Source organism: Glycine max, chromosome 19, assembly GCF_000004515.6.
Source record: "Glycine max cultivar Williams 82 chromosome 19, Glycine_max_v4.0, whole genome shotgun sequence".
In the NCBI taxonomy this organism is placed as follows: Eukaryota; Viridiplantae; Streptophyta; class Magnoliopsida; order Fabales; family Fabaceae; genus Glycine; species Glycine max.
The window spans coordinates 43,503,374-43,527,063 of record NC_038255.2 but is presented as its reverse complement, the minus strand read 5'-3'; the positions used below and the strand labels follow the sequence as shown (position 1 = coordinate 43,527,063).

Below are 23,690 nucleotides of genomic sequence, written 5' to 3'. Positions count from 1 at the left end.
GGCCCACTGTGAATATTCATAGCGGAACAAGGCAACAAGCCCAATGGCAGCAGTAGTTCTGTCATATTGTAACGTACAAAAATTTCCTTGGTCTTATCTTTCCCTCTGGATTTTATTTTTGGTCCAGTTTTCATCTGCAATTTTAGTTTTTTTTTGTGATTTAAGTTTTTCAGATTTAAAAAATTCAAAAATTTAATCTAATTTATAATTTTGTGTATATCCATTTTTTTTATATTTTAATTAATTAAATTAACTTAATTATTAAATATTGATTTTCATCTTATCACAATAAGTGACTCATCATTAACTAACTGTTAAGTAGTTAAACAAAACCAAAATTACACATTTTTTCTTAAAAACTTTTAAGACCAAAATTGTAAAATAAATAAATAAAGAAAAGACGAAAATTACAAATAAAAATTAAAGTGAGAATAAAATTATAATTTATCCTATATTTTTTAATTAAGTCAAACTAAAATGAAATAACAATATAACATATGGATCTTTCTATTTATTTTACTGTAACAATGAGTGTTGTTTTCTTAGCACCAGTGTCAAATTTTAAACTGACATTAGCCACATAACATAACCTCATCATTTTAGTAACGTCGTACTCTAGTACAAAGACATTATTATTATTGTCCTCATAGTGAGTAGAAGGCAGAGAGACTAGAGCGGAGATAGCAATCTCATCTCATTCATTTCAATGGCAACTCAAGGTCAAGTCATTACCTGCAAAGGTACTCCCTCTCTTCTTCTCATTCTAGTTACAGATCCAATTAACACTTAGCAAACCCTAATGTAAGCACGTTTTAATGGTGTAGCTGCGGTGGCCTGGGAACCCAACAAGCCCTTAACTGTCCAAGACGTTCAGGTGGCTCCGCCTCAGGCCGGCGAGGTCCGTGTCCAAATCCTCTTCACCGCTCTCTGCCACACCGATGCTTACACTTGGGGCGGCAAGGTATATCCTCTTTCTTTTTCTTTTTTTTCTCAATCCACCAATTCTTGTTCCCTTGTTTTGATTTGCATTGTAAAATAAAATAAAATTTGTTGTTGTTGCAGGATCCCGAAGGTCTCTTCCCCTGTATTCTTGGCCATGAAGCTGCAGGGTATGTATAATATATATGAATATGAATGTTGAATAGTACATTTTTTAAGATGCAAGGAACATTTTTTTTTATCAGCAAATGTTGGTTGTTAATATTGTTAGTTTTTGTTAGTGGGGGAATTATAACCCGTGACCTCTCCCTTCACCACTAAACCAACTTTATATCTCCGCATACCTGATTATTGTTGATGGGATAGGGGTTTTAGGGTTTACGTGTTTTTGGTGCAGGATTGTGGAGAGTGTTGGAGAAGGTGTTACTAATGTTCAGCCTGGGGATCATGTCATTCCCTGTTATCAGGCTGAGTGTGGGGAGTGCAAGACTTGCAAATCAGGGAAGACAAACCTATGCGGCAAGGTTCGTTCCGCCACTGGAGTTGGGGTCATGCTCAATGATGGGAAGAGTCGGTTCTCGATTAATGGGAAGCCTATTTATCATTTCATGGGAACATCCACTTTTAGTCAATACACTGTTGTTCATGATGTTAGTGTAGCTAAGATTGACCCGAAGGCACCTCTGGAGAAAGTTTGTCTTCTTGGATGTGGTGTTTCAACTGGTAAGCGACTAAGCATTATCCTTTTCAGAAACTCTATTGAGCATGCTGTCTAATGAATTCATGAAAATGTGTTTGCATAATGATGTTACATTTGCCTATGCAGCTGTATATTATTGGTGCCTTGCCATACTACACGTATGTCATATTAGACTCTATGTTTCTGATCAGAGTTACTACTTCCATCCATCATCCATGTTTTCAATTAGAATAACCCTGTGTTTGGACTTTGGAGTTTCATGTAATGATAGCTCATGGTTATTGTTTATTATTATTATTATTATTATTATTTAAATTTGATAACAAGATGACCTATCAGTGATTCTGCACTTCTTATTTTGATTGTTTAGCAATTAACATGCTTAGTGAAAAATGAAAATGTTACTTTACAGCCTTTTCTTTTCTAATGCTGTGAAATGCGGTGTCTTGTGTCCTTCCAGTACCAAGTTCACTTATTATTATGAAGTTGTGATATCTATTTTCCCCACTTTTTAGGCCTTGGAGCTGTCTGGAACACTGCAAAAGTGGAGTCAGGGTCCATTGTTGCTATTTTTGGCCTTGGAACTGTTGGGCTTGCTGTAAGTTTCTGCAGTTGCAATTGTAGGTGTTTATGTTTTTGGGCTTCTATTATGGTTTGTAATTTACACTTGACAGGTTGCAGAGGGTGCTAAAACTGCTGGTGCATCCCGGGTTATTGGCATAGATATTGACAGCAAGAAGTTTGATGTAGGTATGTCATGACTTGACCTAATCTAGACAGTATGTCTTTAATGTTTCCTTATCACCTGGCTTTTGACAGTCTGATAATAAATTTTTTTTCCATAGCCATATTTGATAAAAGGAAGATGACCTTTTTAAAGAATTATACTGGCAGAAGAATAACATTGCTTATTTGCTTTGATATGATCTTAATATGTATGTTCTTCTGGTATATATTTGTATTATTTCATTTCTTCCTCTATTGTTTTTCCTGTGGCATAAATGCTTATGTACAAGCATACTCTCTTACTATGAGCTATTTTCTGTTTGTTGTTTTCTCAGTTTTGGTTTTGTAGTGCTAGTGCACTACATCAGAGATTCTTCACGATAATAATTACTTTTTCTTCTATTTACTTGTCTTCCTTTGCTATTTCTTGCAGCAAAAAACTTTGGAGTCACTGAGTTTATAAATCCAAATGAACATGATAAACCAATCCAGCAGGTCATAATTGATCGCACAGATGGTGGAGTTGATTATAGCTTTGAGTGTATTGGAAATGTCTCCGTGATGAGAGCTGCGTTGGAATGCTGCCACAAGGTAAATGCTGCTGCTGTTATATTGACACAATTTTTGAACATTATTACACTAGGCATGAAATATTCTTTGATAATTTCCAGGGCTGGGGGACGTCAGTTATTGTAGGTGTTGCAGCATCAGGGCAGGAAATATCAACCCGTCCTTTCCAGTTGGTGAGTGGACGAGTCTGGAAAGGAACAGCTTTTGGTGGCTTCAAGAGCAGGTCACAGGTGCCTTGGCTTGTAGACAAGTACTTGAAGAAGGTAAAGGGTTTTTCAAAGAATGTTCTGTTTCTGTGCATTAGTTCAGATTGTGGGAAAGCATGGATAGTTACAACTTACAAGGCTACATTGTGTCCCTGTCTGCTTTATTTGATTTGCAGGAAATCAAGGTTGATGAGTACATTACCCATACTTTGACACTTTCGGAGATCAACAAGGCTTTTGATCTTTTGCATGAAGGGGGATGCCTTCGCTGTGTGCTTTCTACACAAGAATGAGGTGATCTGTGCCAGCCTGCCTGGTTTTGTGAGGAATGGATGTGTTGTGTTGCTTTTCCCTCTTGTAGTGGTTGTAGTTTGAACTTGAAATAAATCTCGAGTGGCTATATTTTGTAAGTAAGATCATTTTGGTCTATAATATGGAATTATGGATGTTATCTTCCGAGTCTTTTGGCAAACTTGTGTTCAGAAAGAAGGTCTTTGCAATTAATACTTAAAAGCATCCTTTTTGAGTTATGACTGGTATTCTTCCATTTTACCTGTCAAGAATCATCATCACCTCTCCATCCTTTTTGGGTGCCAGACACCATAGCTGTTTTTACTTTTGATATGTTACGGTGCTGTCAATAAGTTCCGAAGCCAGGTTGTGCGATTTTCAATGAATCTGTTTCGTATACTCTATCCAATTCTCTTTTCTCTGCCATGTATACACTTTTCGTTAGAACACTTAATTTTGAAATCTACTCAAGTGTAACCTGTCACTAATTTTTTTAGAAAATAGGACCTGTATTTGTAAGTATTGAGGCTTAGGTTTCATGAAGCTGGCATGCCATGGATAATGGTGAAGCTGAACGTACATCGGAAAGAATCTATTTAACAATTTAAGGAAAGTTTAAAACGTGGTACTTTATAATGCCATCCTGGGGGGGGGGGGGGGGAACGAATGCTCAAGAGATCAACTAAAGATTTGTTTTATGGCAGGCAAAAATGGTAAACGATGCTGATGGAACGCCAACCAAGAATCCGTTGAATTTTGATGTTGGAAAATGCATGGTACATGATGATGGTATCATGATTCACATCCTCGTATTAGAATAAATGCCAAAATTAAAGTTTCGCTAAAAAAAAAAGAAGAAAAAAGAAAATCGGAATGAAACTATTCTTTTACATGATATTGATATAAAGTAATCCCAGTAGAAATAATTAATCTTTATTAAACATCGTGAGTACACATTATTAGTGGACGAAACTAATTATAATTATAATTTAATGAAATATTATAAATATATTGTTATTTAGGTAAAAAAAAAAGGCAGGACTAAGTTATAATTATAATATTTGTAATTTAATGATAAATACAGTTACTATTATTATTATGTTAGCTAATTTCTGTTAGATGGGTATATAAATTGAATAAAAAATGTTAACGTGTTTTTTTATTAAATATCAAATAAATATGTTTGCTTGCTGATGTGCCTGGTTATCAAAGTGGATTATTAATTTATTATGCTTGACTTTATTTTTGATTAATAATTTTTTTTCTTCTGATATCTCTCAACTCTCAAATAAAGTCGTTTTGAAAATGACAATGCTAATCAAATGATATTGCACCTATCTTAGGAGTGTCACTAGAAAGGAAAGAAACAGAGAGATGTGAGATAGATGAAATATCAATTAATTATTTATTTGAATAAATTTATAAAAATTACATAATATTTTTACAACAAAAAATAATTTGTTAAAAATAATATGATAAATGGTTTAATTTTTTTTAAAATTATTTATTTCTACCCATTTGTAACTCATCTAAATAAATAAATAAAGAAAAGTTTCAAACATTTTTCTTTTCTAACTTCTCTTTACTTTATTCTTATTTCTTTATTTCCCTTCGAATCGTACTGCCAAAGTCCCATTTCACTTCTTTTTCGGATTAGATGTAGCTATGTGCCTCTGTGAGTCTATGTAATATATTGACATCCACTTGGATAAATTGAAAACTTTTTTTTTTTCACAAAGTAATGTCTGATTACTGTGGATTTAATTATTGAACCCCAAGAACAGAGAAAAGAACATCTTGCATTGCATTATCTAGAAATAAAAGAAAAAATTGAAGAGTTGTGTTATTTATACAACAATACCCTTTTGTATCTTTCTCTCCAGAATTTATTATATCTCATACTTCTCTATTTTTCTCTCTTTTGTAGTAAAATTTGTTATATAAATTGTTGTACAAATAACAAACATATATGGCAACAGGGAAAGGGCAAATAGTCTGTATGTACTCACAATTACTCAATTACAAAACGTGCAGCTAAACCCAAGAACATATCCCTCAACAAAAAATAGGGATAGTGATTCCTTCCTCTGGGTTAGCAGAGTGACTTAGTACATGGCATTTGGCATTTGCAGTCTATCACTATCAACATTATACAATTTTTTTTAACCCACCTATCAACTAACTGTGTCATTCCAAACCTTGGATTCTTGGATTAGCAAAGTTTCATCTGAGGTGTTCCCCAATGAAATCAAGAACTATATCTTCCTCAGTGCCAACAAACATGTCTAACAGATGTATTGCACCATTTGGTTTATAAAATAATGTGACATGGGACTATGACTCGCCACTCTCAAAGCTTGACAAACGTGAGTCTGATAAAACAGTGAAGAGCTGTGTATCTACAAATAGCTGCAAAGCCAGGGATTCGAAATCAATATCTTTCAAACAGTAATGAGTAAAGAGCTTGGCCTTTTTAGCATAAACTTCTCCATAAACACATCTAGGAGAAGAAAATAAGAAGCTAAAATGAATTGGGTTTCTCCCATAAGCTAAAATAAACTAATGTACTTCAGTTTTTGGAGAAGTTAAATGAGAGAGGTTTTATAAAAGTTATGCCCTTAAGTTGATTTTAGCTTATGAGAGTGGTTTTTTTAATTCATTTTACCTTCTTATTTTATCATCCATTAAGTGCTCATCATGGAAAAGTTTATACAAACATCAATCTCACTATGACTTATGTTGCTTCAGAATGTAAGTGAAAATAAACAAAATTCCACTGTGCCTATTCATGAAGTAATATTTAATGTTCCCTCCTCCCCCCAATGATGTTAACAATTCCAACTTTTTCTGAGCTTAAGCGAAATGTAATATATACAACAATCAAATTTTATTCGTAACTATGATGGCAACAAGACAATTTTATGTAACAATCATTTCAATGCTTATGTAGAACGAAAATTTCCTATGATTTTCCTTAAAAAGAATAAAAGGTTGTTACCTTAATGAATGGCTGGTCCCTTGCAGGAAATGAATCAATGAAGCTATCTTTAAGAAGTAAAGAAACCTGAACAAATTAATCCAGGATGAGCCAGGAAAAAGAAGGCAAACTACAATTCTTAATTATTTGAGAATTTCCAAAAATCAATATCACAATAACTTAGTCATCTTACCCTGTCGTTATTTGATTGTACACTAGTGATCGTGTGAGATTTCAGATCTGAGCAGAGTGATTCCAAATAGTGCCACATTATATTCAAAAACTGTGTTGCAGCTTCAGCCTGTAAACAAGTAAAAATTAGCAGTTGCCACTAATGGAAGGAGCATCAGAAGCTAGAAGCTGAAAAGGTGCTAGTTTGTGAAGCACGGATTATTCACAGATAAAAAATACTAATATTTATTTTTTGAATAGCGTGTGTGAGAGAGAGATCTTTAAGTATGGGAACTAAAAAAACCTGTACTTCGTTGCACCTATGTACAGGATGCTTTCTAGCAATTGATCTTTCATTTGAAAGTTTAGCATGAATTGGAGTCAACTGAGAGAGAAGCTCTCTATGTTGTGGAAGTCTTGGTAAGTGACACATTGTAATCTACACAAAAGAAAAAACAAATGGAAGAGAAGCATGAGCATAAAATTCTGCATGGTACTGTATATGCTATCTTCTGGTTAGAAAACATTTAGAAATAGTCAAAGATATGACAAAGTAAATTAAGTGTGACTAATTCCAACAGACACCCCACATTTCTTGTGGAATATCATGTAATTATCTTTAAAACATCATTACAAACCTGATCCTTTGGTATATTAACAAGAACAAGATTAGTAGTTTTCATATTCAAGTCATCTGGTTTATGTTGTATGCCAACCTGCAAGAACAATAGAAAAATGGATAAACAATGAAACCATTTATTAAAATTTAAGAACACTTATTCATGAAAAAGAAAAAGAACTAAATTCTCACATGACAGATAACCATGGTGGTAAAATTTTCAATTTGAAGTTATAATTCGTTATGAACATTTAACAAAGAAATTTTTTCTAATCTGATCTTTCTCTTCCTCTCCAATCCTAATTTTGGTCTGATTTTTTTCCTTCAAATTTCAGAATAGGGTATCATTTTCACTTATTGAAAGAACAGTAGCATTGTTAACACGATCATACTAATCCTCAATGCAATGCAAAGGCATTATCAATTCAAAATGGAATTGGAAGTAAGCACACATTCTAAAAACTAAAAAGCAACGAAGACATCAATATTAAAAAAAAACTAATCATGCTGGTGTAAGATGAAAAAAATGCTGTAAGTCAATTTCTAGATTACACAAATGCAAACATAAATGCTAGATCTTAAGTTTCATATGAATCAATTTCTCAAAACAAAAACCTAGAAAATCAATCACTAACCCTGGTAAAGGAGAATATTATGAATGAATGAAGTATTAATACTAATGTAATAGTTAAACAAAGCAACAATGAATATTAAACTAAAGTAGTAGCCTACAAAACAAATATAATTTGAAACAACATATTTTATAAACATAAGAAAATGAAACTCACAATATATGGAACTGGGGCATCAAGAAAATCAATCATTTTCCCAGGTAAAACCTGAAAAACAAGGCTAACATATTGTTAGACCTACATGACAATGACACGAGGAAAATCTGAAACCATGGCTCATTGAATTCACTGACTCACAGGGAGCAATAAACTCTGCCACTGAAATGGACGAATCATGGGAATAAGAGAAAGCACAGTGGCAGATAGAACACCCTGCATTGTGTCAAAAATTGCCAAAATGAAAGTCAGGTTATAATTCCTCTTTGCACCAATCCAAATTAATCAACAGCAGCAACTAAGTACTAAGCTACAACGTTGTAAGGAAAATTGATGGACACCAATTACTTTGTTTTAAAGACTTACCAGATTTGGGCACACTATTACCACTTGTTTTTCCAACAAAACTCCTGTAATTAATGCCAGCACCTGCCAGAAACATTATGGATAAAAAATAGAAATATTTTAGCCAATGAAGAAAGTAGCAAGATATTTGCAGCTGATATAGTAAAGGACATGAGTCAAAATCTTCAATAGGAAGTGGAGAGGCAGGGGCCATAGGTAACAGTCTACAAGATGCAAAGAAAGCACAGTAAAGCATCTTCGTTGACAAATTGTTTAATGGAAATGTTCAGGGAGCTACAAATGATATATTTGGGTTCATTTTAGTTAGAGGATATAAAATAGTTGTTGGGTTGAGATGGGTTCGGGTTGAACCAAAGTATACCCCTAAACTATACAAAGTAATTTAGGAACTGATGATGCAAGCTATAATTCAATGTTACTCAGTATAAGAGCTGGGAAAACTAAACAGCAAAAAAAAAAATAAAAAAATAAAACACCAGCAACAGAAAAAGGAAACAAGAGACAGGAGCAAAATCAATCTGAAAATCATTTTCTGCATAAAAGATCAGTGAAATAGAAATTAGTGGAAAAATAATAGTTTTAAAAGATTTTCTGCTTGCAGGAAATGGCTTCTAATAATAGTTTTATACAGAACTTATGAGTTCAGACAATCATTAACATTGTTGAATGTCAACTGGAATATGTGCTTACACTATCAAGGGACAGAACTCGACAAGTAGTTGCCATCGTCCATACTGATAATGACAGGGCTTCCTCGGCAGCTGCCAGCTTTGCATTGTCCTTTTACCAAGCATAGTTGAAGGAGTGCACATATTTTTTGGATAAGTATTGTGTTAAAAATCAATTAAAAATTACCTGAGCTGGTTCAGAACAATTTGAACAATCATTGCTGAAGTCAAGAGAAGCAACTGAATGTCGTATGTACTGAATAGCTTGTAAATGTTCGAGAGGGTGGAAGACTAATTCACTTCCTCGAGGTGGAATAGGTTCAGCATGATATCTACACACTATCTGTAGCAAATCATTCTTATTCTCCTATCAAATCCATTCACAAAAAAAGATAACTTGTAAAATGCCAATCAAGCATCACCTCAATTTAATCAACGCAAAACAATGGACAACCATTTTACACTAACCATGGCCCATTCCATTAACAATTCGTCCCCGTAATCTCTTTCATTGTTTGAGAAAAAATCTTCCTCGTTATCTGATGCCATGCTTCTAACTGGACTGCCAATGAAAACAATATGGTATTGAAATTGAATAAGAAGTAAACATTAAATGTCAAAAAAAGAACAAGAAGAAAAACACACCAACAAAGTAGACAGATAGATGAACTGTATCAAAACTGAAAAGGTTTTGTTCCATAATTGCTATAAATGTAGCAAAATAAATTAAAGGAAAAAAAAGTGATGAAGTCTATCCAAAAGTAAAATTGAGACGAATATTGCAATTATATATTTATTACCTGAAAAGTGATTCGGAACTTCCAAGACGCTCCAAGACACGACTCCGAGCAGAAAAAGGTGTTCCAACTTTTGGAGAAACTTGGTCATTTTCGCAAATTCCATGCATTCTTTCTATAGAACCAAGATTTTCTGGGGCCTCAAAAGCACAATTATCATGATCTTGCAGATTCTTCCTGCCATCCTTGTCTACATCCCTAACCTGCCAATAATCTGAAGCATCACTGGCAGTCACACTTACAGGAGATTGACAGCGAGAATCCCATATTTTAGGTGATAACTGTATGATTTCATCATCAGATATAATCCCTGCAGCAGCAGCAGTAATAATAGCTGCACCATCAAGGGGTATTGCACAATCCATCCAGTCACTAAATGACTCTCTATCCGGAGAGTTAGCATTCGAACTCATTTGATCACCTAGTTTGGGTGTTGATGGAGTGCTGCCAGTGATTGTCACCTCATTTATAAACTGAGTTATCCTATTCAGGCGCTCTTGTGCAATGAGACTGCATCCAAGTAAGGCATAATAAATTCTACAGGATCTAGGGAAAACCAAAGGATATTAAGTATGTCTTTGCCCTGAGAAGTAAGTCCATACATGCCAATAATGCTAACCTGTTTAACATCTCAAAGTGTAACTCAAAGAAAGGAACTCTAGTCAGAAGACAGTAACAGCGAGGTGCAGAAACCAGAAAACGGCTGCATGCCCCAGAGGGATGAGAAAAAGGAGATGATATGCCTAAGATACCAGGGGGCCTCTGAACAATTTCAGGCACATGTAAGCAAACTCCATAAAGTGTTGTATTGTCTGCTGCCTGATCAAGAAAGACATCAAGGTACACATTTCAGCAATCATTACTGTAAGAAATAAATGAGAAGCAAGGTATGCAGTAAGTTTATGTTTAGTCCATGCTTTCAGGCCCTATTTGTTTGTCCATAAGAGACCATGTTACAAATTAAAAGTTTAGTTTTGGTTCTCCTGTTCTCACTCGCAGCTTGAGTTATAACACTATTTAACATCTCAAATGTTCTGAACTGTCGAGACAATTGTTGGGCACATACTTCTGAAGTTTTATCTCAGAAAAATACTAAGTAGCTAAGAAAAACATATACTGTAAGATAAGTTACCCCCTCCTCCATGGTTCATTCTACAATTCTCAAAAAAGAAATTCAAAATAATAATATGCCGGGACTTTACAAAGACACCAAATCTTGCATAATCTGATCTAGCATAAGTGAACCAGGGTACAGGTAAGTCAAATAAGAGTTCAAAAGAACAATCACTAACCATATCAAGCTAACAGACTAAATTCAATAGATGATATCAATATAAAAATTACCTTGATTGTAAAGACAAATGAAAGATCATCTTTTCCTAAATGCTCCTGTAGAGAATAACAGCAACAAAAAGAAGAATAAATATCATCTTTGGGTGCAAAGGTGTTAAGTGCTCAATGGAAGGTTAATTATACAATAAAAATTTGATTGAGTCAATGCTTCTTTGCAACAAAAATGAAAGATCATAAAATGTAGACCTTGTCAATATTTCTCTACATATGCATGCCATAGCACTTAGACTAAGTAATAAGTTATGCTTACATAGTATGAATTTATTATCTAAAACACTAGATGATAAATTGCTTTAACTGGCTTGTAAAAGAGCAAAAACATATTTTTTCATGAAAAATAACTATGAGATCGATGTGGCATACCTGTCCATAGACAAGTTCATTTAGTTCACTTAGAGACGGAGTCCTCTCCAACAGCCATGCCTGTAAATCAGCACTTAAACAAATGAAACAGTTAGTGGGAAATCAGATTTTATAACTTAACTAGACCCATTGTTTTATCAAAACTGTTATTTTTATCTTAGTAACAAAATGCCAAATTCTACCAAAAATAAAAGATGGAAATTTTTTATTTAAAATTAAGAAATCATATAAATTAAAGGCAATAATATCAGTCAACCCTAATAAGCTAAACCTATGATGACCCCACTTTTCAACTTTAAACTTGCTAAGCAATGTTGCTTGTGAAGGAAACTGCATCTTAAAATTCCTTGCCTCTCTCTTGCCATATTATCATAATATTGAATAAGCAACTACTGTTTAAGTTGCTCTTACTATGTCACATACGGGAATGATATAAATTAAGTTCATATGCTGCAATGTAATGATAAAAAAGATAACAGAAATTTGTAACTCCAAGATAAATCAAACAATTTATTCATTGAGAAATCAAATAATTTTGTCATTTATATATAATGGAAAGGGCAAGAGCAACATGCTTTCGCAAACAATTTAGTAGGGCCAATTTAGTAGCTTCAAATGCAAACAATGGAAAGCTATAGCAAACACTTGTAAGGTAGCATTTAAAAATGAGAAAAAAATTGACAGCTGAGTATGTAACATAGCATCAAACAGACCTTAACACCTTCAGGAAAGCAAAAGGGAGCTAAATCCTTCATACGCATTGTTAGTTTCTTTGCAGGAGGATATTTGAATAGCAACTGTATGTTTGCAAAAAGGTATCACTATCAGCTACAAAGAAGCTACTGATCCATAGCAATAAACTAAATTGTAAATATAAATAAGGAGGATTCAGTTACAGTTTGTTTGATTGGAAATTTTACGATAAAATTATTTGATTGCATTGATTATTTGTATTGTCACTCAAATAATTCCTGTTCACCATCAAAATACAGATATAATATTCTGTTTCTGATATGCAGAGAGACTGGACAGTCAGTTATCTCTTTTATGCTATGTTTCCTTCTATTTCCTCTGTTTTGGAGGATATCTTATCCTTCCCTTAATTGTACTTCTCTTTCTTGGTTAAATTAGTTTATTGGTCCTCTAATTTATTTTTTAGGTTCGATTTGGTCCTCTAATTTTTAAAATCGATTCAATTTGATCTTGTCGTCTAAATTGGATCAACAGTGTTAAAAAACCGCACTTTGTGGCTGCTTAAAATCACTTAGCGATGGTTTTAAACCGCCACAAGATGCACATTTAGATGGTAGGACCAAATTTAGACGATAGGACCACTCAAATTAATTTAGATGGCGGACCAAATTTAACTGATTTTAAAAATTAGAGGACCAAATTGAACAAAAAAAAAATTAGAGGACTAAATTGAACCCGAAAAAAATGAGGATCAAATCACCAAAAAAATAATTTAACCTTCTTTCTTTTCTCTCATAAGATTTCCTTTTCAAAACAAATGTACACGTCGAAAGGAATCTCATGGTAAATAATATTCTTAAAATTTTGGTTTTTGACCGAGCCTAATGGCATCATCATGTGACCCATGTGGATGACCTCATCCAGGGGGATAAAGCTATTGCTTAATAAAATGAATGTGTTATTGATATCTAACAAACCTGAGGTTCCAATGTTGGTTCTGGTGGCCTTTGTTGCTGTAACATTTTGTAATCTAGAAATTCAGGTTTTTCCTTTTCCCACTTTTTCCTTCTTACAAATGCATGCTCCACATCTTCCAAATTAGCATCTGGATGCAGCCCCACAATCAAAAAATGTTCAAAGAGCGATGTTGGCTCCTTATAATGTACACAACCCTACAGTAATATTCACAGTGGCTTACTTATACAAAATGATAAGCTTACATTTCTGACAAATATGTGTATGGTACACAAAGACACCTAAAAGTTAATGCAACAATGCATCATTGTTAACATTCCAAGTCTACATGAAGAACCTTCAAAATAACTTTTAGCATTAACAGCATAGCCATTACTCATAGGCCAGCATGGCATGGTTAATTATACGAATATAAGAACAATCAATACCCTTGATGGCTCAATGCTCATGCTCTAATTTCTTTCTGATAGGGCTAGATTATATAGAGAGACAACTGCTACCAATTTCCTTAGGTGATATATATTTGATATCAAAAGATTGCATGCAGAAATATTATATTTTTTGAAAACATGCTAAAGAATTCAAAGAATAGTTAAATTTCCAAGAGGACAAAGAAGTTGTCTAAACCAAGAAGTAGATTTTGTTGATTAAACAATGAAGAACAAGTAATTGAAGGGAGGAAACTGATTTTCTAATCTGAGGTGAAACGTGAAGTAACACGAGTTATTGAAATTTATCATCATTGATAGCACTGTACTGCTGTATTGTACAATATAGAACATAACTAGATTAAATTCCTTTACTATTTGCAGATCAGTCAGGCAAGGAATATTTTCAAAAGTAAATATAGCACATGAAGGGATTCTAAAAATTGAATACCAGACTTCTAGGATGAAGCTGATACCACTGCCGTTTCTGGTTGGCCATGACCTCCGGGTTGAAACTCGCCGGGGAAACTTCTTGGCGGAATCTGCCACCCCACCGCCAAGCCTTATGCACATGAGATCTTAATTTCTGAAAGCTATTAGTACGCTCAACTCCTCTAGTAACAAGTTCACTTTGACTTCGTCTATGTGCACCAGGCCCCATTTGTGATTTGCTTGACCCACCACCCGAATACATATTGTGAAATGCTTCCCCAGCAACTCTGAATGCCCCTTCAGATAATTGCTGCAGGACCCGCATTGGCGATGTGGGCCTATCCTCATGAGGTTCAGCCTCTTCTTTTGAGTCCATATTGATATGCACCTAGCTCATCATGCTCTCAATCTTCAGTTCAATAATCAATTGCACCCTCCACACCATTTCTCTACCACCAACCTTTTTTATCATTCCACTGAATTTGATGATTCTACCACATTCTGATTCCAATGAGAAGACCCCAGATGGAAATGACCACCAAAATTATTCCAGGGATCCTCCTTTCTAAAAAAAAAAAAAGTTTTTTTTATACGACTTAACGATCAAAGATTCATGTGACTCTTCTGGGCAGGTAGATTCCACCTTTTAATTTTTTTTCTTTCAAAATTTCAAACTTTTTCACCCGAACAATAATGGGCACCAACCTGGTTCTAAAACAAAGAACAATATTATTCTCATTAATGATGGAACTGTCAATATTCTCATTAATGGCAAAAGAATGCGCAGAGTGAAAGAGGCAAATCAAAAAGCATAACCCTCCAACGCGTATTGTTTGTAACGGAAACAAGGGTGAGTAAATGCATGGAAATTCAAAAGGCAGAATCAATATTGCAGGTGTTGTTGGTGTGACAAACACGCATGTACCTGTGTTTTCGTGGTTCCTGAGGCTCGGTCCTTGTCCTAGACAGAACAGAGCGAGAGAGAGGGGAGAGAGAGAAGAGTTGCTAAATATAGAAAATGGAAGAGAAAGGAAGGAGATGGTTAAGTTATCGGAGGATGAAAGATAGAACACCTTTGGAGTTTGAACAAAAAACAGAGAATTAAAAAAAAAAACTACTCGTGTCATGTCAATAAAAACACATAACAATAAGTCAATAACATAACATAATACTAACATAGGAGAATATATTTACGAGGATGACCCTCAACTTGCATTAATTGTGATCGCACACTGCTCCATTTGTTTCTCACTTTTGCCAAACTTGTCGGGGCAGTTTTAGAAATCCCCGAGCACGCAAGCCAACTTTAATTAATTCATCGGACCAAGTATTATGGCCACTGCATGTGCATGATAATAAAGGATTTTTATTTTTTTGGGTGTGATAAACGATTTAAATCTTCGAAGGTAAGAAAAGATAAAAATAAGATTATATCTGTGATTTATTATACTATGTTTAGCACCTATCTTTGGGAGTATAATATTTGGACAAAACAACAAGGTGTGATATGAATGCCGGATAATTTAATATCTTAAACACATAATTAATGGTTTGATTCTTTACTCATGTATATGAAAAGATATTAAGAGATATTAACCTCTTAAATGAATCTTGGTACATTATCAGGTTGATATTTAGCTTTCAACCCAAGGATATCTAGTTCACAAAAAAAAAAAAGGCAAAATCTCTACTTTCTCACAAATTGAATTAGTGGTGCATCTATAAAGGTTTTGATGCTCAAGTACAAAATATGAGTAGAGGGTAAAAATTTGAGGGAGTACCTTAGGTCTATTTAAATGATCATTCTCTATTATATCATATCTTTCTACTTGTATGAGGGGGCATGAAAAATGCTTCTCAAGGTAAATCTTGTAAAAATTATTACTTCTAAATAATTTTTTACCTAATTATTGTACTATAGCTATTGAATGAACACATTAGCTTAATTTTATTGATTGAGCTCAATTTATAGATTTCTTTTCTCTCTATACATCATTATAACTCGTAAAGATATATGTTATTGAGATTGTTTCATAAAAATTTGTTCAATAGTATCTTGTCGAAGTTTCAAATTTACTTTTTGAACAACAAATAGGTTTATTCACTTATAATCTTAAAATTAAGAGAAATATTTTTTTTATATATATTACAAAGTGTATATGAAATATATGTGTTAAATTTCAAGAACAATCATATAAGTGTTTAGGAAAAAAAATCTATGCATAATAACTAAAAAAAAAGTTACAATATCCATTTATTTAAATTTAGTTTGAAAATTTGTCATACAAACAATTTAAAAAGAAAAAGGAAAACTTATTCATTTAGTCCTTAGTTATACAAACTTTACCTTATAGTTTTTACACTTAAAACTATACTTTTCTTATTCTTATACAACATTTTTGATCCCTAAGGTTACAAAATGACAACGATGAAGAGATAAATTGTGTAATTTAAGGAGAAAAAAAAATCTAAAAGTGCTTCATTAAGGATTAAAATAAATTATTTTAAGTGTAGGGATTAAAAAAGTAAAATTTGTGTAGTTATAAGAATCAACTGAGTAATTTTTGTAAAATAAAAGTAAAGGCATGCACAATTTTTGTCAGCCTATGTGTACTTCTCAAAAGATATTAAATATTTACATTGCAAAATAAAAAAAAATTATTTGGTTTTTTTAAGTACAATAAAGGAAAAAATAAATCAAGAAGGTTTTTTCAATAAATATTTCCTCTTGTTTTAAAATTCTTAAATAAAATCAGCTATTTTTCAATTTTTCTATCATTAATTTCACTTTTCATATGAGAGTTGTTTCTTAGAAAAAGTAATAAATTATTATCCTTTTAAAATTATTCTTGTAATAATAACAATAATAATAGCAAATTACATACACACTCTCTCAATTTTATTCCAACTACACATATTGTATCTCTTTTTATTTTTTTTTCCTTACACAGAGTAATCACGTTTGGATATTCAAACCAAATTCAACTTCATGAAAAAAATAAAAATTGCAGCAATAACAAGTTCAAACCAATCTTTCTTATTTCAACTTCCAACAATCATTCATTATTCAACAATCCAAATAAACACTAATAGAATTAATCCAAGATCAAAGAACCAATACAATACATCTTTATGGTGAATCCAAAGAAATTTATTAAATTCACAAGTTCCTCACAAACATGGAACTGATAGATCCCATTCTCGTTTTTTGTGTTCTTTTCAAATTCACCAATTCTCACTCACATTGACTGATAGATCCAATTCATTTCAGCATCTCAATTACACAACGATTCAAAGGAGGAACAAAGCAAGCAAGCAACAAAATATAGAACCAACTAGCGTAATTTCAATAGCATATATTCTTTTTCGTTTTAATATCGAAACATGAGCATCTGGAGAATGTGGTTGTCTTGCTTCTCGATGCAGCAGAAGGAAACCCAAGAAGAACCTTCCGTCTTTGATCCCCACGAGAAGAACCTTCCTTCTTATTTTGTGAAACAATCACCCTCATATAAATTTGAATTATACAATAATTTCATAAATAAACAAGCAAGATCCGATTAAATCATTAAAACTATTGATAAAAAATTGTAAATAAAATTATATAAAATGGGCATAAAAGGTTTTGAATCGATTTTTGTTACTAGATCCGATATGTAATTCAAAATGAGTAAATAACTTAGTCCTTGAAATTATGTTTTAGTATGAAATTTTTTCTTTTATTTTTCAAAATCACCAATTTAGCCTAGCCCATAAATATGTAAATATTATAACAAACTAGCTCAATCATTTAGACATATTGATAATTTAATCCTTAAAATATAACATTCTAAAATTATACTAGTTAATGATAAATTAATTTATGACATATTATGATTTATAATAAACAATTAAATTAATTTATCACAATATTTATATATTTATAAACAAAATTGGTGATTTTTTAAATATAGATTAAATTAATAACAAATGCATAATTCAGAGACTAAATGATTTATTTAACTTAATTTACTAGTTCAATACTAGAAAAAAGATCGTGCTATTCTTTCTTCGGTAATGAATGAATTTCGTAGTATGCAGTAGGTAAAGTACCCTTCAACTTCGACTTCAAGTTGCAGTTGGTAACGCACAAACAACACCTTCCATTCCCTTTCCACGCGCTCCAATAACTCATGTTAACTAACACGGCCCCGTTGGTAACGCGTGCAGCCGGTTTTTTTTTTATTTTATTTTTATCACACACTCAGGAGAAAAAGAAAAACAGAATTTACCTCCTCAAACTCCCCCGTGTTTGATTTATATTTTTATTTTTTAAAAATTATTTTTATTTTTATTTTTAAGAGATAACAATACTGAAAATATGTTTTAAAAAAAAATATTTTTAAATTTACTTAAAATTACATTCATGCTACCATAAAATGAAATTCCTATTTTTAACCGAAAATATAAACAATATTCTCATCCAATCAAACACATTTTCATCACCATCTTTTATTTCTACTAAAAATAAAAAAAAAAAATAACCAAACCTAACATCCACTTAAATTCCCAATTTTTTTAGTATTTGACCATTTGCGTACCTTTTCTCAACCTTTGTGGCCCTGCAATTTAAATTTTCCCTTCTATTAAATTCTGAACATCTCTCTCCTCTGGGCTACGTTAACGTCGAAGCGGTTATTTATTTATTTACATATTTATATTTATTACTGCTGTTCTGGCACTCGTTGCATTTTGCGCTTCTCATGTTATTCAATTTTTGTTCCACCCCACTGCGGCGACAGGTTCCAAAAACTCTATCTTTTTAAGGATTTTTCGTGGATTTGAACTCTGTTTGATACCTTGTTCAGTATGGAACCCATGGCGGTTGTGTTGGATGTGAGTTCGGACGAAGAAGAGGAAGTGGCGTGTTTGGAAGACAAGAAAGGGAGGAACATGACCATTGATTTTGACTGGGTGAAGGAGTTTCTGGACATTTCGGACGAGGAATCGAACGAGGTTGCTGTGATGCACGAGGTGAACAAACCTCAACGCAAGTCGAAGAAGTCTTCGATATCAACGCCAAGCGTGGACGATGACGATGATGATTGTGTGGTTCTGGATACTGACCCTGAAAGCCGAGTCACTACTGTTGATGACTCGTCAACTGGGTCAGACGAGGTGGTTGTTGTTGGGGAGAAGGGTCAGGTATTTCCTCCAAAATTTCAATTTTTTCTCTCACTTTTACATAATTGTTAGTCTCTCAAATATCGTGCATGTGATTGATTGATTTTCTTTTTTGTTGGTGTTTTACCAAAAGTTTGATTTAGATGTACTGGTAAGTGGGAAGTGCCGTAATGTGTTTTAATTTTTCTTAGTCTTTTTAATGCCTTGAGCATGAACTGTCTGGGTCTCATTTTCCATTTTGTGGATTTCGTTCCCAAACAAGTGGGATCCATATGAATTTCAACAAATTAGAGAAAATGTGTTTTGAAAGAGTGTTAGTGAGTATAATGCTAGCATTCCTATTTTATTTTAATCGATTCATATTGTATGATTGAAATTGGAATATCTGATTCTGATTAAGATTCTAGGAGCTATGAGCAAATGTTTTTAACTCTGTTTTTGGAAGAAAGCATAACCAGAGTGGATCATAGTATAGTCTTTGCTACATTGTGGTTACTTATGATTCAGATGTATTTAACTTCTGATGAAGTTGTATAATTTCTAGCAGTATGCTTGTGAATACAATGCTTAATTGAGGAATTTACTTCTAGTAATGCTACAGAATGCAATACTTATTTGCTCGTTATACTTTTTTGATTTTGTTTTCTCAAAACTACAATTTCCATACTTTCTTTGCTTATGATTGAAGACGTATCTATACCTTTTTAAATGTGGAGGTTCCTTATTTATTTTTGAATTGCAGATTGCGTGCAGAGACTATCCTCATCCCCGGCATCTTTGTGTCTTGTTTCCTTTTTCTTCCACCCCCCATGAGAAACACTGTGACCAAGTAAAGTTCATAATTTGTTGCTTAAGGCTATGTCAGAATTTAGACTTATGCGTGAGCTGGTTTAATTATAATAGTTTTTTTCTCTCTTTATGACATGCAGTGCCACTGTTATGTGTGTGATTATGTCGCACCATGTCCGAAGTGGGGCACTGGCTTTTTAGGTACAGATCACTGTCATGCGACCGAGAAATCTGAGACATGGAGAAGTCTGAGGAAAAATTTCAAGTTGGGCAAGACTGCTCCATTACCGGCTTCAACAAACCACTGTACTTTGAGTGATGTCACAAATTCCCAACAAAATCATATTCTTCCTTTTCGTGTGATGTCTCCAAATTCCATGTTGCTGAATCAGACATCAATATCAACTGCAACACATACATGCTCCCCAGTAAATTTCATACCTCAAAATCAAGCCTCTAGGCCAATTACTACTATAATGCATACATGCTCCTCACTAAATTCTAACTTCCAAAACCATGTATCCAGGCCAAATACTGTCCCTTCCATTGCCACCAACTTTACAATCCCGTCTTGTATAAACCATGGAAGATATGGAGAGTTGGTATCTACTTTGGTGAGAAACAGATACCAGTCTCATTCTATTCCACCGCATTCGCTAGGTGTGCACAATCGTGCCATCCAAAGGGTGCGGCAACATGGAGTTGGCACTTTAGTGCCTCAGTTCCATTCTCACACATTTCTTAATGGGTTAGGCAGTGTTGGTGTTGGGAGCACCTTGCCAATGAACCATTCTACTCATGGCGCTTCTGGTGGCTTCATCAATAATGACAATCCAGCACAGCAATATCCCAATTATCATGCTGCAACAGGATTTTCAAATAATAGCAGAACTTCTTATGGACAAAATGCTTATGCTTATGTCCCCCAAAATTTTGGGTACCCTAATCCATTCTCTCAACTGAATAACCTCAGCTCCGTCAGCAATTATAGTACTGCTCATGAAACCCAAGCATCTTATCAATCAAATGGTAGCCAGAATATTTATGCATATTCTGTTCAAGGTGACAATGCTCCTTCAAGTAATAATGTGGCTGGCCTGAGTAGAGTTGAAAATGCTTGTGGAAATGTAACCCAAAGTGGAACTACAAGGCAATATTCTTGCCAACAGAAACCTCATGATGCGAGTCTAATTGAAGCTGCATTGAAGGCAGACAGGATTGGGGATGCCAATCAAAGCAATCCTCATCAACAAAGTTCAGAATCTATGAACATATCATCCAGTGCCACCCAGTTTACTGGAAGCACCCGTCTTAGCAATGAAAACTCTGTCCCGGTTGGAGCTGATGGAGCTTTGGCATCTGAACTGAATGCATCTCCTGATCTTAGCACATTTGATGGGGCCTTCTACTTTGATTTTGAAACCACTTGGGATTGTCTGGCACGTGTCTAGTCTAGAACATTAGCTTAGTAACGTTATCAATGATGATGAGTCTTCAAGGTAACGAGCCAAGAGTTCTGCTACTTGCTTTATAAATGGAAGAGCTCAGAACCTGCTAGTGCTAGATATCTATGGCTAGTGGCAACATATATATGTCAATACTTATGACTTGCTGACTCTGAGGATCTCATATGTGATTAGATTTGATGTAGTTCCCATTGCATATAAGTTTCATGCATTACAGGTTTAATCTTCGAGCTTAGAAGCCTAGCACCAACCAATGGGAAGTGCAGGATGCTAACATAAGAAGGAAGTGAGTGAAAGTACAATAATTGAGAAGCATTGTTTTAGCCGTTTCGTTCTGTTATGCTGACTATGTTTAAGATTTATTTATAACTTTAAAAATAATTATCGAAATTTTGTATACAACAGCATATCAAATTTTATTCAAATGGAAAAAATTTGATCATATATGATCTCTGTACATCTTTACAACCGTAACAATATTAAAAAAAAAAGATTTTCCCCACAATATAAAAATATCATAAAAGAGCATTTTTCTTCCCCATAATATTAAAATATCACAATTCTCTGTCATAAGTGACACTATTCATTTACTTTTTTTTTTTTGTAATAATGCAATACTGGATAAGATTGATCGCCTTTTTATATAGAGGTGTTTTCAATGACATGGGAAGTGTAACATTTTTCATTGTTGATTTTTTGGTGACTTTCATATTATGACACTTCATATATTGATATTTCACTCAATTTATTGTTGGTTAGAATCTCTACTATGTCATGGGAGGTGTTTGATGCATTGGCAACAACTCTAACACCTTGACTAAGTCATTGAAGTTCTTAAGTGATGTATTACTGAAAATCTTGTTATTATAAATAGTACTAATTAATTTTTTTAATTTATCTTCAATTATACAGTTTCATATATACACAATCTTTGAATCTCTTTTGTGTTGATGTGATTCTTGTGAGGTCTTGTTTAAACATAACTTATAATATAATAAAATGGTTCAATTTATTTTACCATGGCAATACTAAGGTTTGAATTTTTTTTTTTTTGGCAAGGCCCAATATTTGAATTTAAACCTTGTGAAAATTGCTTAAATTATCTTGCTAGGCCAATCCTATCGAGTTATTCAGTTCGTATATGGAATTATACTCTTTGAAGGCGATAACAATTAACTTTACTTTTCAGTTTTCACCGCAATGTTTGTTTCCAAACCTAATAATTTTGTGAAAGTAACCCAAACTTTTAGTTTTTTTTTTAAATGTAACAATAATTAAAAAAAGATGCATACTTAACTATTAGGATTGAGCTTGTCTCACGATAGTTAGTAAAGAAAAAATAATTTAGCAATGAATATCTTGACTTTGAAATTTAGTTCCTCTTGAAATTAAAAAATTCTTCGTTGAGTCCAACTAAATTCTCATTTTAACAAAATGTTAAGCTTTGACCTATTTTTTGGGAGTAAAAAGTTACAAATAAATTATCTAAATTAGATTATTTTTCTAAATTTTTTTGTTCAGAGTGAAACATTTTATCATGTAATGTCATACTAAAACCAAGTCATCTGACATTTTCTACTGTTAAGTTTTTTTTTTTAAAAAAAATTAGATTGCATTCCATGTGATATCACGTGAAATAAAATCCAAAATCTTTTAAAAAGGCTGCCACATGAATGTAATAATAATATAAAAATATATAATTATTACTAAATATATTATGTAACGGTTAAAATAATAATGATAATAATAATAATAAAATACTCAAGCATATATATATATATATATATATATATATATAAATTGTTTTTTTCAAGTCATAATAAATAAATTATATATATATAATTGTAATATATTATTATGTAAAGCATTTGTAATTATATTAAATGTTATTAACTATGTAATAAAAAGGATGTGAGTATTTACCAACATACATACAGTGAGATCAAGGTTTTAGATTTGGGATCTGTAAAAAAAAAAAAAAAAACCTAATTGAGAAGAGATGTAAAATCTTTTTTATATATAAAGCCAATTGAGTTGCATCTAAAATTTCCTGCTCAAAACCATGTACTCGGGAAGTCTCCTAGCATTTAACTATGTATAATCTCTAAGAATTATTTTGAAAATTATTTATTTAAAACGTTGACAACTCATTATAACTAATTTCAATCACCATTGATTGATTGATAATGAATTGAATTCATTTTAGAACA

At 33.0% G+C, this 23,690-nt stretch overlaps 3 protein-coding genes across 4 annotated transcripts; 2 read left to right on the top strand and 1 right to left on the bottom strand.

Annotated features, from left to right (window-relative positions):
- Positions 1 to 671: 671 nt before the first annotated feature.
- On the top strand, positions 672 to 3,590 carry LOC100816775 (alcohol dehydrogenase class-3-like). The gene is given in 9 exon segments (NM_001289296.1): positions 672 to 740; positions 825 to 961; positions 1,063 to 1,109; positions 1,337 to 1,662; positions 2,155 to 2,237; positions 2,314 to 2,389; positions 2,799 to 2,956; positions 3,037 to 3,198; positions 3,318 to 3,590. Coding segments are annotated over 9 exon segments (1,140 nt in total). The 5' UTR covers positions 672 to 706; the 3' UTR covers positions 3,435 to 3,590.
- Positions 3,591 to 5,414: 1,824 nt separating this feature from the next.
- On the bottom strand, positions 5,415 to 15,328 carry LOC100814487 (uncharacterized). Of its 2 annotated transcripts, XM_003553468.4 has the most exons (19): positions 14,988 to 15,327; positions 14,082 to 14,773; positions 13,205 to 13,399; positions 12,248 to 12,331; positions 11,535 to 11,594; positions 11,163 to 11,207; positions 10,438 to 10,637; positions 9,822 to 10,328; positions 9,490 to 9,583; positions 9,209 to 9,388; positions 9,044 to 9,133; positions 8,354 to 8,416; positions 8,129 to 8,203; positions 7,988 to 8,038; positions 7,219 to 7,296; positions 6,885 to 7,019; positions 6,603 to 6,710; positions 6,431 to 6,496; positions 5,415 to 5,841 (listed from the first exon to the last, which is right to left on the bottom strand). In XM_003553468.4, exons 2-19 carry the CDS (start codon positions 14,436 to 14,438, stop codon positions 5,767 to 5,769), a joined length of 2,463 nt encoding a protein of 820 aa, XP_003553516.1. In that variant the 5' UTR covers positions 14,439 to 14,773; positions 14,988 to 15,327; the 3' UTR covers positions 5,415 to 5,766. The 2 variants fall into 2 exon arrangements, 1 of the variants encoding a protein (XP_003553516.1); XR_001386386.2 differs by lacking the exon at positions 5,415 to 5,841 and having other exon boundaries at positions 6,901 to 7,019; positions 14,988 to 15,328.
- A 3,305-nt stretch (positions 15,329 to 18,633) lies between these two features.
- On the top strand, positions 18,634 to 22,158 carry LOC102668707 (uncharacterized). The gene is made up of 3 exons (XM_006604456.4): positions 18,634 to 19,246; positions 19,968 to 20,054; positions 20,155 to 22,158. Exons 1-3 carry the CDS (start codon positions 18,911 to 18,913, stop codon positions 21,463 to 21,465), a joined length of 1,734 nt encoding a protein of 577 aa, XP_006604519.1. The 5' UTR covers positions 18,634 to 18,910; the 3' UTR covers positions 21,466 to 22,158.
- Positions 22,159 to 23,690: the final 1,532 nt, after the last annotated feature.

Coding starts and splice junctions, on each gene's coding strand:
- LOC100814487 (XM_003553468.4), bottom strand. CDS start 14,438: ATGGACTCAAAAGAAGAGGCTGAACCTCATGAGGATAGGCCCACATCG. Junction 9,389..9,489: donor TGTTAATGGAATGGGCCATG/GTTAGTGTAAAA, acceptor TGGATTTGATAG/GAGAATAAGAATGATTTGCT. Junction 8,417..9,043: donor GAGTTCTGTCCCTTGATAGT/GTAAGCACATAT, acceptor TGTTTCTGGCAG/GTGCTGGCATTAATTACAGG.
- LOC102668707 (XM_006604456.4), top strand. CDS start 18,911: ATGGAACCCATGGCGGTTGTGTTGGATGTGAGTTCGGACGAAGAAGAG. Junction 19,247..19,967: donor TTGTTGGGGAGAAGGGTCAG/GTATTTCCTCCA, acceptor TTTGAATTGCAG/ATTGCGTGCAGAGACTATCC. Junction 20,055..20,154: donor ATGAGAAACACTGTGACCAA/GTAAAGTTCATA, acceptor TATGACATGCAG/TGCCACTGTTATGTGTGTGA.